Source organism: Sciurus vulgaris, assembly GCF_902686455.1.
Source record: "Sciurus vulgaris genome assembly, chromosome: X".
NCBI lineage: Eukaryota > Metazoa > Chordata > Mammalia > Rodentia > Sciuridae > Sciurus > Sciurus vulgaris.
The window spans coordinates 2065570-2081008 of record NC_136471.1 but is presented as its reverse complement, the minus strand read 5'-3'; the positions used below and the strand labels follow the sequence as shown (position 1 = coordinate 2081008).

Below are 15439 nucleotides of genomic sequence, written 5' to 3'. Positions count from 1 at the left end.
CTCCACCTTGTGTTCGGAATTCTCTCCATCGACCTCTGTAGTCACTGCTGGGCTTGGTCATCCTATGGAGTTCCTTGGCTTCCTGCAACCTGGACTCCACAGAGCCCAGACAGTGCCAGCACCTTCTCGATCTTCAAGCTCCCAGTTCCTGACACAATGTCTGCTCCAGGGCTCTCCTAGGACAGGTGGCACCAGTGTGAAGCTCAGTCCCTTAAGGCTATTGACCAGTCTTCTTAGTTCTTAACTGTTTTCAATTACAAAAACAAAGCATGTTCAAACCAATAGAAAGGAATCTGTGAAGAGGTCATCAAACCCCCTCCCAGTCATGTTCAACAAAGTTCAGACACACAAGATGAAGAGGATAATCCACTGTCCTCCACCCGGGCATGGAACAAAGCCAAGCCTTCCTTTCACCCCTGCCTGGCTCCTCCTCCTCCTGCCCTTGCCAGTTGTCACCTCTCCCTCTCTAACCAGTCCCTGACATTGGCCCCTTTCTAGGCCCAGCTTCTCCAGGAGAGCCCAGGTGTGACCTTCCAGGTGTCACTCCTAGGGAGTAGTATAACCAGCCACCATGAAGGACAGCGTGTGTGGTCTATTTATTGTCAGCTAGGAAGCTCAGCTCTGGTATCTGGGGTTTTCCTTTGGGGTCTATCACGTGGGTATGCAGCAGCCATGCGGCCAGCCTCACTCTGCAGTCCCCACTATAAATCAAAACGTTTGCATAGACTGATGGGCAGCCCCAGGCCCTCATGTGCCACAGTGCTCTCAGGCAGCATGCTCCAGGCTTCAAGAGCCTTCCCAGGATCCGTCTTCGCTGCACAGAACTCTACAGATAGGCTTCTCCAGCTGCTCCCGGCCTTTGGCTGGGACTCGATGGAGAAGAAGTCCGCCTGCAGGGAGGGGTGCTTTAGGAGACAAGAGGCCGCAGGCCCAGGGGACAGCCCAAGACACCAGGCCTCAGCCTATGTCAGTGGGAGGTGGAAGCTCTGGTCTCTTCCCGACTCCAGCAGAGCCTGCTCTCATGGCCACCTCTGCTTGCTGTCTGTTCCTTGACTGTGGCTTCCACAGGTCATTGCCACCATCCCCACCAGTCAGCTCAAGTGCCTGAAGGAAGCAGGACATGGGCCTGGGAAAGATGAGATGACCGATGAGGAGCTGGCTGAGGGGGAAGAGGAGATAGACCACGCTGAGCGGGAACTGCGCAGGGGCCAGATCCTCTGGTTCCGGGGCCTCAACCGGATCCAGACACAGGTAAGCCGCCGTTTCTCTTGGCTCCTCTGGTGCTTCTGCCTTGAGACAGTAGAAAGCAAACAAGAAGCAGAGTGAGCAAGTGGCCTGAGACCAACAGGGAAGCCACTAGGTCTTGCTGCCAAGCACACAGAGGCAGTTGCTAGTCTCCCCTTTGCCTCCCAGGTGTGCTCACCACTGGCTGGGGCACTGAGATGGCCTCTCGCTGACACCTCCCCTCAGCACCGTGGTGACCCTCATAGTGGGTGACCAGTGGCTGTCTCTCAGAGGCACTGTCTGCTGTACTTGGTGGTGGCTGTCCCAGGTTGTGGGCAAGTTGCTACTGTGTAAATGCTCACGTGTCAGGGCTGGTCAAGGCCAAGGCCGTCAACTCCAGCCCCTCTGAAGTCAGGTGGCCACAAATGCAGTAGGCACTTGGGAAGGCTTCACAAGAGCCCATGGGCCGAAACCACCCTGCTCTCTGTCTGCATCTCTTCCTGGCCACCTTCCTGCCTCAGCACATGGCTCCCTCGCACGCCCATCATCACACTGCCTGCCCCTCCCCAGAAACGGCTCTCCCCATGGTCTGCAAGGTTTCCTGGCTCCATTGTTACTGCTTCTCAGTCACCCTCTGGGATGCTGTTGGCCCTGCCAGCCCTGGTACAGCCTGCTGTCCTCTCCTCTCTGTCTGCTCCTTGTTCTCTGTCAACAGTACACCTCCAGCTCAGCCTCGAACTGCCCCAGCCCCTCCACCCCGCCAGGTCAGCCAGCCCCTGTCACACTGTACCCTCTGGCCCAGCCCGACCCCCCATAAATTCTCCATGGCCCACCCCTCCCCTGCAAGCTCCAAATGGCTCACCATCTTGTCCTCATGCAAGGCCCTGTCCACCTTCTCTCAGGTGACAGTTCTACTGCCTCTACCATAGGTCCAGTTGCTTTCCCTCCTTGGGGTCTTATCCAGGACCACCCAGCTAGTTCCCCTTTGGCAGTCTATTTGGGCAACTTCCTGGGGCAGGAACTGAAGTCATACCCCTCCCTGCCAGTGTCTGCCTTTACCCTGTCTGTCACGCATGGCCAAGGCCTCTTCCCCAGTCTGTCTTGGTGCCCCAGGTCCGGTGTTCCCTTCAAGTGCACATGGCTATTTCTGTACAAGCCTCAGTGGTCTGATGACAGGACACAGCCTGGGCCACACACTCCCAGTCTCCCACCTGCTCCATTTGCTTTGCTCAGCTCAGCCCCTCTGACACTACCCTCTGCACTTAGGCATACAGAGCCTCTCTCCATTGTCCTGAGCATGAAGTCCAGGCCTCTGGCCATGGCCTTCAAGCCCCTGCCTTTTGGCACTGCCCTACTCCTCACCAGGCATGCATCCTCTCCTTCCCCATGCTGCTGTGCATCCCTGCTTGCTGTTGTGTCTCCCCCCAGGACCCCCATCTTCATGCTGCAAAAACCTACTCAGAGGCCACCCAAGCCTTGTGAAGCCTCCTCACATTCTGTCTCCCACCACCACCTCAGGCCATCCATGCTCCCAACCCAGAGCAGTGAGTCTAGGCACGTCCAAATGCCCTAGGGAACTTTCCAGAGCTAGAGTCCCCAAGCCCACCCCTAGATAATGGAATTCCGCAGGGTTGGGTGAGGTGGCACCAAAGAAGTCCATGCTGAAGGAGTCTCCCAAGGGCCCAAGGGGCTTCTCTAGCTGGAACCTACTCCAGCATGACCAGGAAAGGTAGTGTCACCCTAGCCCAGGAGAAGGGGAGCAGCTGTTGGAGCCATGGTCTGAGTCTCCTCTCCCAGATGAGGGTGCTATGCCTGAAGCACAGTACCTGGGACAGGCCCGGGATGCAGCACATACCAAGTATTAGCAAACGGCCCTCACATCCTCCCAGTGCCCGTGTGGCCACTCGACTGTGCCATCTAGGAGACTGTGGCTGTGAGCTCCCACCCTGCCCTGTTCTGGCCCAGGCAGTCTCTCGGCTGTCATACTTCAGTTCCAATGCAGAGTGCAGAGCTGGCCGGAGCTCGGGAGGGGTACAGCAGGACCTTGCTCCTCATCGGCTTATTGCCCTCTGTTAGCTTTTCTACCAGCTCAGGCAGCAGCCCTGCCCCCATCTGAGGTGTCAGTGGTAGCCTGGCCACCTGTGTGTGTATTGTATCTTTGTGTGCTTGTCGCTTCCTGGACCTGCCACTGCCACGTGGCGAGCAGCAGTGGGTTCCATCAGTTGGAGTCTTGGCAGTCCATGCCATTCTGACCAGATGTTTGTCAGTGTCCATATAGATGCCTTACAAGTGAGGGAATGGGGCCCAAGGTCACCCAGTGAAAGCCAGGCCTGGCCAGGGCCCACAACACACTCTGTTTCCCTTCAATAAAGTCACTCTCATTCCTCCATGAGCTGTTGACACCTGTGGCTTTTCAGTTTGGCTTTGTCATGTCAAATTCACCGTGCCTCTCAAGAATGCTGAACCGATTGCTTATTTCAGCTCAGTTGTTTAACAGCATCTTCTCCCTTTGATGCAAAATACCTGCTTGAAAAACAGAAATAAAGCCTGGTAGAGGCCGCTCAGGTTGTATGTAAGCCCCAAGGCAAGAAACCATCTTCTAGGCAGCCAACCCCAGATTTCTGGATTTTGTGAACCACAGAATTGTTCCCTGGGTTTCAGAGGCCCGCACAACTTTCTCTGTTGCTAAGTAACCTGCTACGTACTCTCACCCCTGTTCCATACTAACATATCAACATACCAGAAGGTAGAGTGTCGTTGCAGAATAAGAGTCCTTTGAACCCAGAACATGTAGCTTTTTGAATGTTCATGATATGGTCTGTCTTTTTGCATTCCATTAAAAACCAACGAGAAGCAGCACCAGCAACTGAGCCTTGTTCCTGGCCCAGTGCTTGGGCTTCCCGTGGTAGCGGTGGGGTGATGATGGCAGTATTTTCACTGATGCGGTCATCCCTTGGGGACACCGTATGGAGCCAGGCAAGGTCAATGCAAATTTGAGACAAGAAGGGCATGTTTCCTGTCCCTCTTCACTTTTGCTGCAGGAACAGTCCTCTCTTGAGAGAGACCTGTCTCCATAGCCTAGAAACATTTACATATAGAGAGCAGATCCCCACAAGAGACCCCGACGCCATCGCATCGATCATCCGCCTTCCATGTGCTGATTCACTGCGCGGTGCCACCCACCATGTGTGCAGTACGCGTCCCTCACGGCTGCAGTCACAGCTCTGAGGTTCCCCTTCTCCTGAGGGAGCCAGCAGGTTGTGCTGTGCGAAAGGGGCACTGGGTAGGTGGAGTACAGGGATGATGAGTCTTTTCCACGGTGGGTCCAAGATTGAAATCGTGTCCATCTGCACTTTGGTTGGGGGAATTCTGAACACTCAAGTTGCCTTCTTCTGAGAAGCCCTAACCCAAGTCAGACACTCAGTCAAACCTGGTGGCCACTGGATAGCCACTGCAGGGGTTGGGGTGGGCACTTCCCTTTCACTGGCCTAGAGCAGGTAGCGAGGGTGCTTTGGGCTCCAGAAATGCATGCTGGCTTTGCTGCTCATGTCATCCGGTGAACTACATGGTACTTTCCAGAAATCAGATCCACCCTCCAAGGCCAAAGATTCTCCCCACTGAGATCATTCCCAAAGAGGTGTCCACGACTGTGCTAGGCTTCTGGTCTCCCAGAGTCTGGGCACGTGGTCTTCCAACAGGGGTCACTTGATGTGACCAATCGGCTGAAGCTCCTTGCACTGCCTGTGTCTGATCCACCCCAAGCCCCGACTCAGTAAATCAAAGTCCTAGGCAAAGGCGGGGTCAGAGGGCATCCTGTGGGGTTTATCCACACGGCTCTCCTGTAGATCTCACTTTCTGCAGACCCACTTCCCTTTCAACTTCTAGGAAGCTTAAGGGTGGGGACAAAGCAGAAGCCACGCCCTCTGTGCTCCCCAATCCTCCCATCCTGTGGGAATTGACAAGACCAGGTGTGTGCTTTGGGAATGCCTTCCTCCTCCGTCTAAATCCATTCTTCTGCACGAGGGTCCCAGTTACTCAGATGAGCTGCAGAAGCTAAGGTGATGGCCCCCCCTCCCGTGGAGGGGCCTCTTCCTAATGGCAGCATGTCATATCCCTCAGGTGTGTTGGGGCGGAAAGAAAGGTTGAGAGCTGCTGAAGTAGGATAACAAAGTATTGGCAGACACAGGTACTTACTGACGAGTGGCTTGCAGTGAGCATATCGTGATTGCAAATGACTACTTCCGAAACGTTTGCAGTGTGCCCATCTGTAACCCCTCCCTCCCAATCCGATGACCACTAATCATTTGCCCAGCAAACCCTCTCTTTGTCACGGCCTGGTCAAAAGCATCAGCAGCTCCCAGTGAGTGGGCCTGACCCAGCTGAGGCTTTGCTGTCACGATATGTCCCCAGTGTGGCCCCTGTCCTCACCCAGCCCCACCCCCTGCGGTAGCCTGGACCGCAGTGCAAGCCAACCTTTATTTCGTTTTCTCTCCCACAGATGGAGGTAGTGAGTACCTTCAAGAGAAGCGGGTCATTTCAGGGTGCTGTGCGCCGGCGGTCTTCGGTCCTCAGCCAGCTCCATGACGTAACCAATCTTTCTACCCCTACTCACGTAACTCTCTCTGCCGCCAAGCCCACCAGCGCTGCTGGCAGTGAGTCTTGACTTCCCTTTTCTCTCATAAATGGCATCTCGGGGGAAGATAAAGCCTCCCCAACTCTGCCTTCTCTTTTTTCCAGTCTTGCACTTCTGCTCACCGTGGCTTTCCGTTCCTTCTTTACTGCCCTGTCCAGTCCTTCCCGCCAGGCGGTGTGTCTCTCCAAAGCCATATTCTCTTACGAAATGTGCCGAAGCCATGGCACTGCCGAGCCTTCCGTCCTTTGCTTTGTTTGGTTTTTTGGTTTGTGTTTAGTGCTCCTTCTGCCATTGGTTTTCTTTTCTTGACCTTGTCTGTATGTGCCGATGGTTCTTCATGAACTCGGGCCTCTTCCAGTGCTGTCTGACAGCAGGCTGGGGCCTGGCTCCATGTTCTGTGGGGAGCTTCAGGGAAGTTTGTGTCTCAGGGTCACCCTCCCTCCTGGGGCTAGAGTGGGAGGTAAGTGCTGCCATGTGGCACCATTTGCAGTCAAAGAGCCCAGCCCATCACCTTGGGGACTAAAGCAGTCATGTCCGGCATTCTCCTGGAGGTGGCTTCCCAAGGATGCCACTGTCACCTGTCCCCAGGAAGGCTCATTGGTGGTGAAGCACGGCTGTGTAGGTGGCACCTGCCCTGTAGGCCCAGGCCCAAGCCAAGAGACATTAGAGGTGTTCTGAGAGCTGGAGCTGAGAGGCCAGGAAGACCCAGAGGGAGCCACATTTCCATTTATTCCTGAAGCACCTTCACTCTTTCCAAACAGGCCCTGGGAATGGGAGGTCTTGACCCCTGTTCCGTCCTCGCTCCTTCTTCCTCCAAGAAGCCAGGAGAAATCGATTCCCTTCCGTACATTTCAGTGCAAAGGTCCATTCTGTTGGTCACATTTTAGAGAACCCGGGGGCCATCCTAAGTAGGTGGAACCTTCCATAACCACTCACATTTTTTAGAAAGACAAAGGAAAGGCCACTAGACCGCTGAACCCGCCACCCTGGTCCACCCAACAGGAGAGAAAACGGGAACCATGTGAGGCCCCCCATTCCCACCCAGGCAGCCTGTTTTTGGTAACAAACTCAGATTTCCAAAGCGAACAGTAAGCCTTCCAGTATGAGCCCAGAGCCCTGCCAGGACGGTCGGATGCTATCTCTTCCTTGCCTTCCAGGGAGGCCCCGCAGCTCCCGTGCAGACGGGAGGCCTTAACTACGCCTTTTTCTCATCACAGACTCTTCGAGTTTCTTTTTGCTTGATTTCTTTCTTTTCTTTTTTTTTAGGAACCCGTGAGAGGTCCCCGGTGGGGGGCACCCTCCTCTTGCTTAAGCTGTCCTTTAGGGCCACCCTGGGGAACAGCACTGGCGTGCATGCACACAAACCCCTTCTCCAAACCACAGGTCACACACCCCTCCAGCTTGTTGATATACCCATTGAACCACCCACCTGGGTCAGAAATATTGGCTGACACCTGTCACCCTTGGGTTGGAAAGCAGCCAGCGCTCCTGGCACACCCAGACAGGGGCCTGGAAGGGCCTCACCTCCACTCACCCAGAGAGGCCATCAGCAGTCTCTGCCAAGTCAGTTGAGGACAGAAATGATGCATGGCCTCCCAAGCACATTTTGGCCAGGGCCCAGGTGGGCAGCAGTACCTTCCTTCCTAGGAAGTGAGGGGCAAATGTGGGTGCGAGTGTCCCCAGTGGGCACACATGGATCTGCCCTGTCCTTTCCTCCCCATTGACTTCCTCCATATTTTCCTTTGCCTTCTCTCTCTGCGCTTCCTGTCTGTCTGTCCATCTGCCCACCTGTTAACTCAGGGAGAAGGCAGCTGACAGGGCCCTACTCCACACAACCCTCACACCTTCTCCACAGCTCTGGCCTTGTCCCAACCCAGGCCCTGCCCAATCTCTGTGGACCTCCTCACCCACCTCCACTCTCTGGGGTGAGGCCTGCTGTCTCTTCACTTCCTCTGGATTCCTCTCACATCCTCCCTGGGGGCAGCCTCTCTCTCTTTTCTTCCTTGGCTCCCAGCACCTTTCTTCTTTCCTTTCTTCCACGAACATCTGTCCCCCTCCTTCCCATCTCCGGAGGCCAGCAGTGCCCGGTAAGTACAGTGGGAGAGATGCCACCCTCCCGCTGTTCACAAGCTATTCCAGGGGGGGAACCTAAGCAGTGACGGCAAGGGTTGGGTGGCAGGGCCTTCTGAGGTGGGTACTGGTGTGAAGGAACAGGGGTCCAATGTCCCTCCTGACAGAGGCTGGCCTAAAAGTCTCATCCCCGTTAAGCAGCAGCACCTCAAAAAGGACTCACTGTGAAGGAAGATGCTGGTTGAGACACCTGGCAACTCCAAGAGGGAAGCTTCTGGAAGCTACTAACTAAAACCACTTCCTGCCATCATTACCCTGTGGCAGACTGGTTTAGAACTCAGAACCTAACCCCCACCCTGACTTTTAAGGACCCCAAGAAATCACTGAGCCCAGCACCCTCATCTTACAAATCAGGAGAAGGCAGGTGCCCACAAGGGCCAGGACCCACCCAGGGCCCCTTAGGCCCAGGCCTGGCAGAGAGGAGACTAGTCCCAGCCCCACTTCTCTCCTTAGAACTTTCCAGAGGACTAGAGCTGCTCAGAATGAAGGCAGGGTGAAAGCCATGATGAGAGGCGGCATTGTACAAGGTGTTATGGTCACAGGCTGCTCCAATTAGGCTCAAAGTTTGCATAAGTCACATGGTTTCCTAAGGAAAACCATGGCTCCAGACATGGGGAATTTTTATCCTCTTCACCTGCTGTAGGCAGGTCTGCCTTTCAGCCCCAGGAGGAGTCAGGAGACTTTGCCTGCAGCTGTCAGGGCACTGGAGGGGCCTCATGTTCAAAGTCCTTCCCACTAAGGACCCTCTGGCCCTCCAGGGAGAAGGGACACTCACCTTGTGCCCTCAGGGCCAATGCAAGAAAAAGCGGCCAGAGGATGTCCTCCAAACCAGAGGGTAAGCAGGATCCTCAGGGCTGAGCCCACCTCCTCATACTTCCTAGCCTCCCACACAACATGCATGCACATGCCTCTGCTGCTTCTGGAGGCAGCAGTCCAGACACTGTCCCCACTCACTCCTTTGCCCAAATGCAGCACTGTCAGACTGCTCCAGTTATGGCCTGCTGACTCCTAGCTCCAGGGTAGCCTCTGCGGCCTCCTCCCAGCCCAAGCTGGAGTGCCTTTCCCTCCACTGCTGCTACCTCATTTCACATTGCCTGGGCCATGGCCTTGAGACCAGCCCATCAGGGTGGCTCAGGGAATTAGGGGGCCACGAAATCCTATTCCTGGTTGGTGTATCAATCCCCCCTTCTCACCTCCAACTGTGCACTCACAAGCTAATGCAGCAAGAAGCCCAGCATCTCTCTCCAAGTTGGTGTCAATATCCCCAAAGTGTGGCTGGAAATGGGTATCGCAGCAAGCTCAGGGCACTGTATGTCTGTCTTCTGCTGGGAACAGGAGGGTGTGTGATCTTCGGGACAGCAAACCCAGATCCTGGTACCACCAAAGACTCTCTGTGGGCTCGGTGGCCAAGGACCCCAGCCTCTCCCAGCTACACTCAAAGTCTGTTTTGCAGTACCTCACCCGATGGCCCTCCCATTCCAACTGATAGCCAAACCAAGCCCATCCTTCCTTCAGCAATGCTGGGCCTCTATACTCAAATGTTTACTGTTGCAATAGTTCAGGAATTGGCTCCTGACTTAGTCCAGCAAAGGGGCGGGGATGGTCCATGTGTTTGGTCCCGTGTAGACAGAGGGGCTCCCTCCAGGCATTTAGTTTTCTGTTATACCAAATGGCTTCCAGATCACATCAATTGCTTTATTTTAATTGTCTTTTGCAACATGAAAACTTTTTGTCCAGTTGGGCCAAACTGGGCTACATAAGCTGCCACTGCTTCACTTGGACACACTTCTCCAGAGCCCAGGGAAGCACGTTCATCCCACACTCATGGTCCCATGATGGAAGGAACTGGCAAAGCAAAAATAATCTTACTTCTGGAGTTTATTGTCAGGAAGTTAGTTGATATTAAGTCAAATCTCCCCGCTTGGGTTTGTGTGAATAATGCATTGATATTTTTTCTGAGCTATTGGACAGTGTGCACACTGCCTCCACAGTGGGAAATAATCAGTCCATCAGTGGGGGCCTTACCCTGCCCCAACACTCTCTGGAACCCTGGGCCCTAAAACAGGGGAACAACCTTCCAGGCAATTCCTAAAGCACACACCAGAACAAACTTAGGGAAGACCCTGGAAGCCCTCGTCCAAGCCCCTCCCAGTAAGCGCTGTGAGTGCCCACCTGCAGGCTGGGTAAAGAGCTGAGGGCTTCCTTCCAGTTCTTCATAGTCTGACCAGCTGAAAAGCCTGGGCCCGGCTGATGCCAGGAGCACAAGTCTGGCTTTACATGGTCCTGGTCCTATGTGTGCGTAGGAGGGGACGGAGGCAGTTTTCACAAAACACCAGCAGTTGGTAGTTTGGGCTCGCTAACATGCAAAAAGCCATGTCTTTAACTTCTGGTGTGATCCCTTGGTGAAATGGCCAAGTGAGGACTTTTCATTTTCAATTCCCTGAGTCAAGCTTGCAGCCTGTCCACAGGGAGGAAGCTGACCTTCCCCTTGCTGTTCCCCCAGTGAGAAGTGAGGCCAAAACTGACCTTTTCTAAATTCCCAGGCTTTCTGGGTTCGGCTTCTTATTGCCCAGGTGCCAAGGCAGCTGACAAGTCCCTGCTGTCAGACCAGATTCTGGACTAGTGCTTGGTACAGAGCGGTAGAAAGGTGGGGGAGGAGTTCAGACCGAGCAGCAACCCAGCAGCTCGAGGAATTGGAAGGAAGAGGCACGGAGGCGTCAGGCAGTTTCTGTCGTTACTGTCGTCACTGCGGTTCGGGGCCTTTGCTTTTATTTCTCTTCTTTTCATTTTCTTCCCTTTCTTTCCAGTGGGGCAGGCATCGCTCAGCCCCTCGCCTGTCTAGTCCCTGGCTTTCTCTGCTTCTGCATCCCTGCTGCACCGCACCCAGCCCTGCATTGCCAATCTCCCCACTTGGGTTTCCGTCAATCATGTATTGCTAATTTTTCTTCAAGTGCTTAGGTCAGCACTTGAAGGCCTAAACAAGCGGTCCCCTAAGTGGGGCACCTCCACACTGAGCACCCATCAGTGGGATTGCACGCTTCCCTTCTGCCGCAGCTTGGGGGGCCGTAGCGGGGCTTGGTCTGCAGCATCACTGCCGGGTAAGGCTCACCTTTTTCATCCAGGTCAGCTGCCCAGCAAGCTCCCCAAGCCCTGTTGTCTGAGGCACACAGAGGCACTGGAGGCTCCTCTGGGCAGCAACTGACAAACAGCTGAGTGCAGATGAGCCCAAGCCCCAGAAGGAAAGAGCCAAGGAGACATGAGAGGTGCTCTTCGGGGTCCCGGGCCGTCTGGGACAGCCTCTGTGAGAACACTTATCTGAGCCGAGTTCTGTCTCGGGGAAGAACAGTCAAAGAGTCACAGGGCAGGAGTCGGGGCAGGAGTCACAGAGCAGTGGGTGGGGGCTCCTTTCAGGTTGTTCCAGAGCAGCTCCAGCAAAATGGGGGACAGCCTCAGGGATGGGGAGCCAGGGTCCAGGCTGAGTGGGTCCCAGACATTCTGCCCCTGCTCAATGAGCCCCTGCTGGGTATGGGCACCTTGCTGGGTGCTGGGGCCATCAGAGAAGGCCACAAACCCCTGCTCCCAGCGGACTCACGCTTCAGTGGAAGGACACAGGAGAGAGAATGTGGGGGGCATGTTTGAAGGGGAGCAGTGCAATGGAGCAAAGGCAGCCAAAGTGGGTGCAGGGGTGCTGGGGAGGCAGGAGGAGCACCCTGAGGCTTACTGAGGAAGAGCCTTCCCGGTAGAAGGAAGAGTCAGTGCGAAGCGCCTGCGGAAGGAATGCTCTGGAAGCTGGAGGGTATGAAGAGTAACGGAGCCAGCAAGTCTGAGGCAGGCCTGGGGCAGGACTTCTTTCCTTCCTCTGCGGGAAACAGTTTGGGGAGGGTTTACGTTAGTGGAGACTTTCAATGGAAAGGATTTCTCAGACTGCTATGCTAAGGGTAAACCGTGGGGGTCAAGGGTGGCAGCAGGCAGATGAGAGAGGGGGCCCCGCAATAGCCAGCCCGGACCTGGCGTGGTGGGAGCCACAGGGTAGTGGGCGGGTGTAAAGTTGCATTCTGGATGTCATTTGGAGGGAGCAGTGGAGTTGGCGGGGTCTGGGGCTGGGGCTTTGGGGTCAATTGTTTGAAACTTAGCTTATATATTCAAGTCCAAAGCTGCAGAGAGGAGAGTGGTTGGCAGACAGATGGAATGGGAGGCCACGAGTGGATGAGAGGGGATGGTCAGGGGAAGCAGGGTGGGCAAAGAGGCTGGAAAGGAGCCAAGGGGAGGAGCATCGAGTTCCCTGCTGTGTGGTGGACTGTTGGGGGCATGGGAGACATTAAAGTGCCAACGTTCTCAGGGCCACTGGCCATGACTGCAGCTGGAAGGGACTGCAGGATTGAGAGGGAGCAAGTGACCTAGAGAAGAGTGGCAGAGTTGGCAGGAGTGACATCCTTGAGTGTGTACTGCCCAGCCCACCTTACCCCCTCTGTATTCCCAGAAGTCTCAGCCCTAACCAGAGGACTCATCTTTCCTGGACTCTGTTTTATTTCTTTTCTTTAAAAGTTATCCTATAGGAAAATGGACTTTGGGGGAGTAGATAACTGTGGGATGACTTCTCCACACAAAGTCAGGACTCAGACCCATTCTGTCACCTTCTAGAATGTTTGCAGTCATGTGGAGGAGCAGCAGGGTCTGACTCAGTGGCCAGAGAGTGCCTGACAATGCCATCTGGAGAAGGGACAGTGCAGGTGACCATAGGGTCTTCACCCCTTAGTTACGAGCCATGAGACAGGCGCTGGGGAAAGATCAATTCCTCAGGCAGACGAGGTCTCTGACTGCAGGGGCTTGTGAGTCCCCAGGGGCCTCTGGGACCCCAAGTGGGACATGGAGGCAGCAGTGGAGGTGGGGAGGGACTTGAGGTAGAAGATGTCTCGTAAGTAGGGCCCACCAGACAGCTGGTAGGGTAGGGCAGAGGCGACAGTGCCTCCGAGGTTTGGTTGGAGCCCTGTGCTGGGGCAGGAAGAGGGCGAGGAACAATGAGGTATAGATGAGATGGGAGACACCCAAGGGGAGGCACGGAGGAGGCCACAAGGGTGCTGAAGTCTGGCAATCTGGAACAGGGTCCCTGCTGCAGGTATACCAGTGGACATGGTGCAGATGGCATTGATGATGTCCAGATGGTCTGACAGGCTGTAGACAGCACTGCCAGCCTTGAGGGTGGCAAGGTCCCTTTGGGAGGGGTAGAGATGGGCTAGGGAACATGCAGGAAACCAGGCAGGAGCCTAAGAAGAAGCCAGTGCAAGCCAAGGTGCAGGGGCAAGGCCTGGGCCATGCCTTTGCCAGGAACACTGAATTCCAGGCCAAGTGGAAGGAAGCCTGAGGCCGTGGGGCTGTCCATGAGCACCTGAGTGCAAGCCCCGCCCCCAGGAGCAGTCTCTCTTAGAAACATTTGTTAGTTTTCACTAAAACAATTTCCTAGGAATTGCCTGCACCCTTCATCTTAGAATCAGCTAAAAACATCCATCACAAAACCAATACAAAGTCATTTTTAATAGCCCCAGATTTGAGTGCAGGGAAAACAGAAGCTGGAGAAAAAGTGACTCACCATCAGCTGTAAGACTCATGATGACTCGAGCCCAGCTTCCAACACAACAGCAGCATGTTGGAGCTGGCGGTCCTCTCATCCCGGGAATGCTCCTTCACACCTGTGCTCCCCAAGTGCTGCTGGGCTCGGGCAGTAGGGAGCAAACGAGGCTCACACCCAGGAGAACCCAGGACAGTCCTTTGGGGCCAGAGGAGCAGTCGCTACAGAAGCGGAAGCAGGAGGCAAGGGCTGTCGTGTGGCCTTGGCCGCCCTCTGCGGGGGAGGGCTTTGGAGTTCAGCCAGGTGCAATGAGACCTGTGGATAGGTTTGAGCAGGGGCCTGGCCTGATCATATGACCCAGATCCAAATAAGGCCTGCTCAACAAGGGAAAGGGGGTAGCCAAGATCATGGGTGCATTGCTGGAGAATTTACTAAGTACATCCCCAGGGTGAAGCTTTCTCTCTTTCCAGCTTTCTGAAAAGCTTTCTCTCTTTTCTGTGACTTGATAGGCAGTGGAAGTCGGTGGTGTCCTGGGCATCAACGCTCCAGTCCTGCACTGGAAAACCTAACTAACGAGGCCATATGTAAATTGGCTATGAAAAGTAGATTATGTTCTTCTCATTAACAATGTCAAATGATCCTCAATTTCTGTGATGCCCCTATTCCAGAAACCAGTCTGGGATAAAGACCTGGGAGAAAATGGCTGACCATCTGCACTCAGGCAGATGTGGCTTCGCCAAGTCCAGAGAAAATCCTCAGTGGATTTCAACAGGGAGCTAGAAAACTCCAGTTTTATGGAGTACTTTGGTTCCAGTTTTTGCACTCCACGGACTCTGAGGTCTGCCTCATTTAAACTGATTTAGGAGCCTGTGCTTGCCCTGGCTGTGTTGTCAGCCTCAAGGTCCAGACTCTGGGGGCTGAAAGGGACTCGTTGTAGTCAGGGTGATTCATTGTCTAAACTAGGGACTGGCCAACTGTTCAGAGAGTAAATATATTTAGCTTTGGGGGCCAGGTCTCTGTCACAACTACACAACCCTGCTCTTGTAGCTTGACAGAAACCGGGGACAGAACATAGCTGAATGCCCATGGCCATGTGCCAATAAAACCTTATTTATAACCCTAGCAGAGAACTGGGGTTAACCCTCTGGCTGTAGTTTGCTGACACCTTATCTAAAGCAAGAAAACCAAATTCTAGGACCTTGAACTTGGAAATGACATTAAGAACTCTTGTAATATGTTTGCTCCCTCACATAGGAAGAGGCTAACTAGAGCCGGGCAGACCTCAGTGTCCTGCCTGGCAGGACTGTACTCTTGCCACTGCCCCCAAAGAAGGGCAGCTGGACTGACTGTGCTGGCGCTGGTTGCACAAGGCTGGACAGGCCTACCCATCAGCTTCTGGCTTCTAGAAGTGGGAGAGCACAGGCTGGGGATCCAGCAAGGGAGCAAGGAGAGGCAGTGGCTCTGTGGCTTGTAAAACTGATAAGACTTGAGTCCAGGTATAAGTGAAGATGGAGAGGTCAGAAGAGGGAGAAGCTAATTGTCAGAGCAGGGTCCTGCAGGAGGTAGAAGGGGCTAGAGGACACCTCAGCTTGGCTGGGGCGGAGGACCCCGGTGACTGGCTGGGGAGTCTGGGGCATGGTGGGAAGTCCTTCCCTATGAGAAGTTATGCTGATCCGAGGACTGGAAACAGTGGGTTGTCCCGGGAACATGTAGCATATGACAAAGTCCAAGAATGTCAACATGGAAGAGTAAGGAGGAGGAGGAGGAGGAGGGTGGAGTGTGAGAGAGGTTGGAGGGGCAGGTGGCAGCTGATTGCAAAGGACTGCTGGTGGTCCCAAGCATGCAATCAAACCCTCTCAGATGCATCTAGCTCCTGCCTTGGGCTG

General features: G+C 54.5%; 1 protein-coding gene and 1 long non-coding RNA gene across 14 annotated transcripts in view; one reads left to right on the top strand and one right to left on the bottom strand.

The window, feature by feature from the left end:
* Positions 1-15439, top strand: part of ATP2B3 (ATPase plasma membrane Ca2+ transporting 3) — a 65683-nt gene that overhangs the window by 47523 nt on the left and 2721 nt on the right. For 4 of the 9 annotated variants that reach the window (XM_079123868.1, XM_079123869.1, XM_079123866.1 and 1 more), the window contains 2 exons: positions 1069-1251; positions 5723-5809. In XM_079123868.1, the coding sequence (XP_078979994.1) occupies positions 1069-1251; positions 5723-5809 (270 nt within the window). Of the gene's footprint in view, positions 1-1068; positions 1252-5343; positions 5411-5722; positions 5877-15439 lie in introns of those variants that run through there. The other 5 variants (XM_079123873.1, XM_079123872.1, XM_079123871.1 and 2 more) reach the window with 3 other exon arrangements.
* On the bottom strand, positions 1160-14001 carry LOC306651320. 5 transcript variants are annotated; one of them, XR_013761122.1, is made up of 3 exons: positions 9181-13215; positions 7392-8005; positions 1160-1290 (listed from the first exon to the last, which is right to left on the bottom strand). It is a non-coding gene; the product is annotated as an uncharacterized lncRNA (long non-coding RNA). The 5 variants fall into 5 exon arrangements; XR_013761123.1 differs by having other exon boundaries at positions 1176-1290; positions 7769-8005; XR_013761121.1 differs by lacking the exon at positions 1160-1290 and adding an exon at positions 13575-14001 and having other exon boundaries at positions 6342-8005; positions 9181-13198.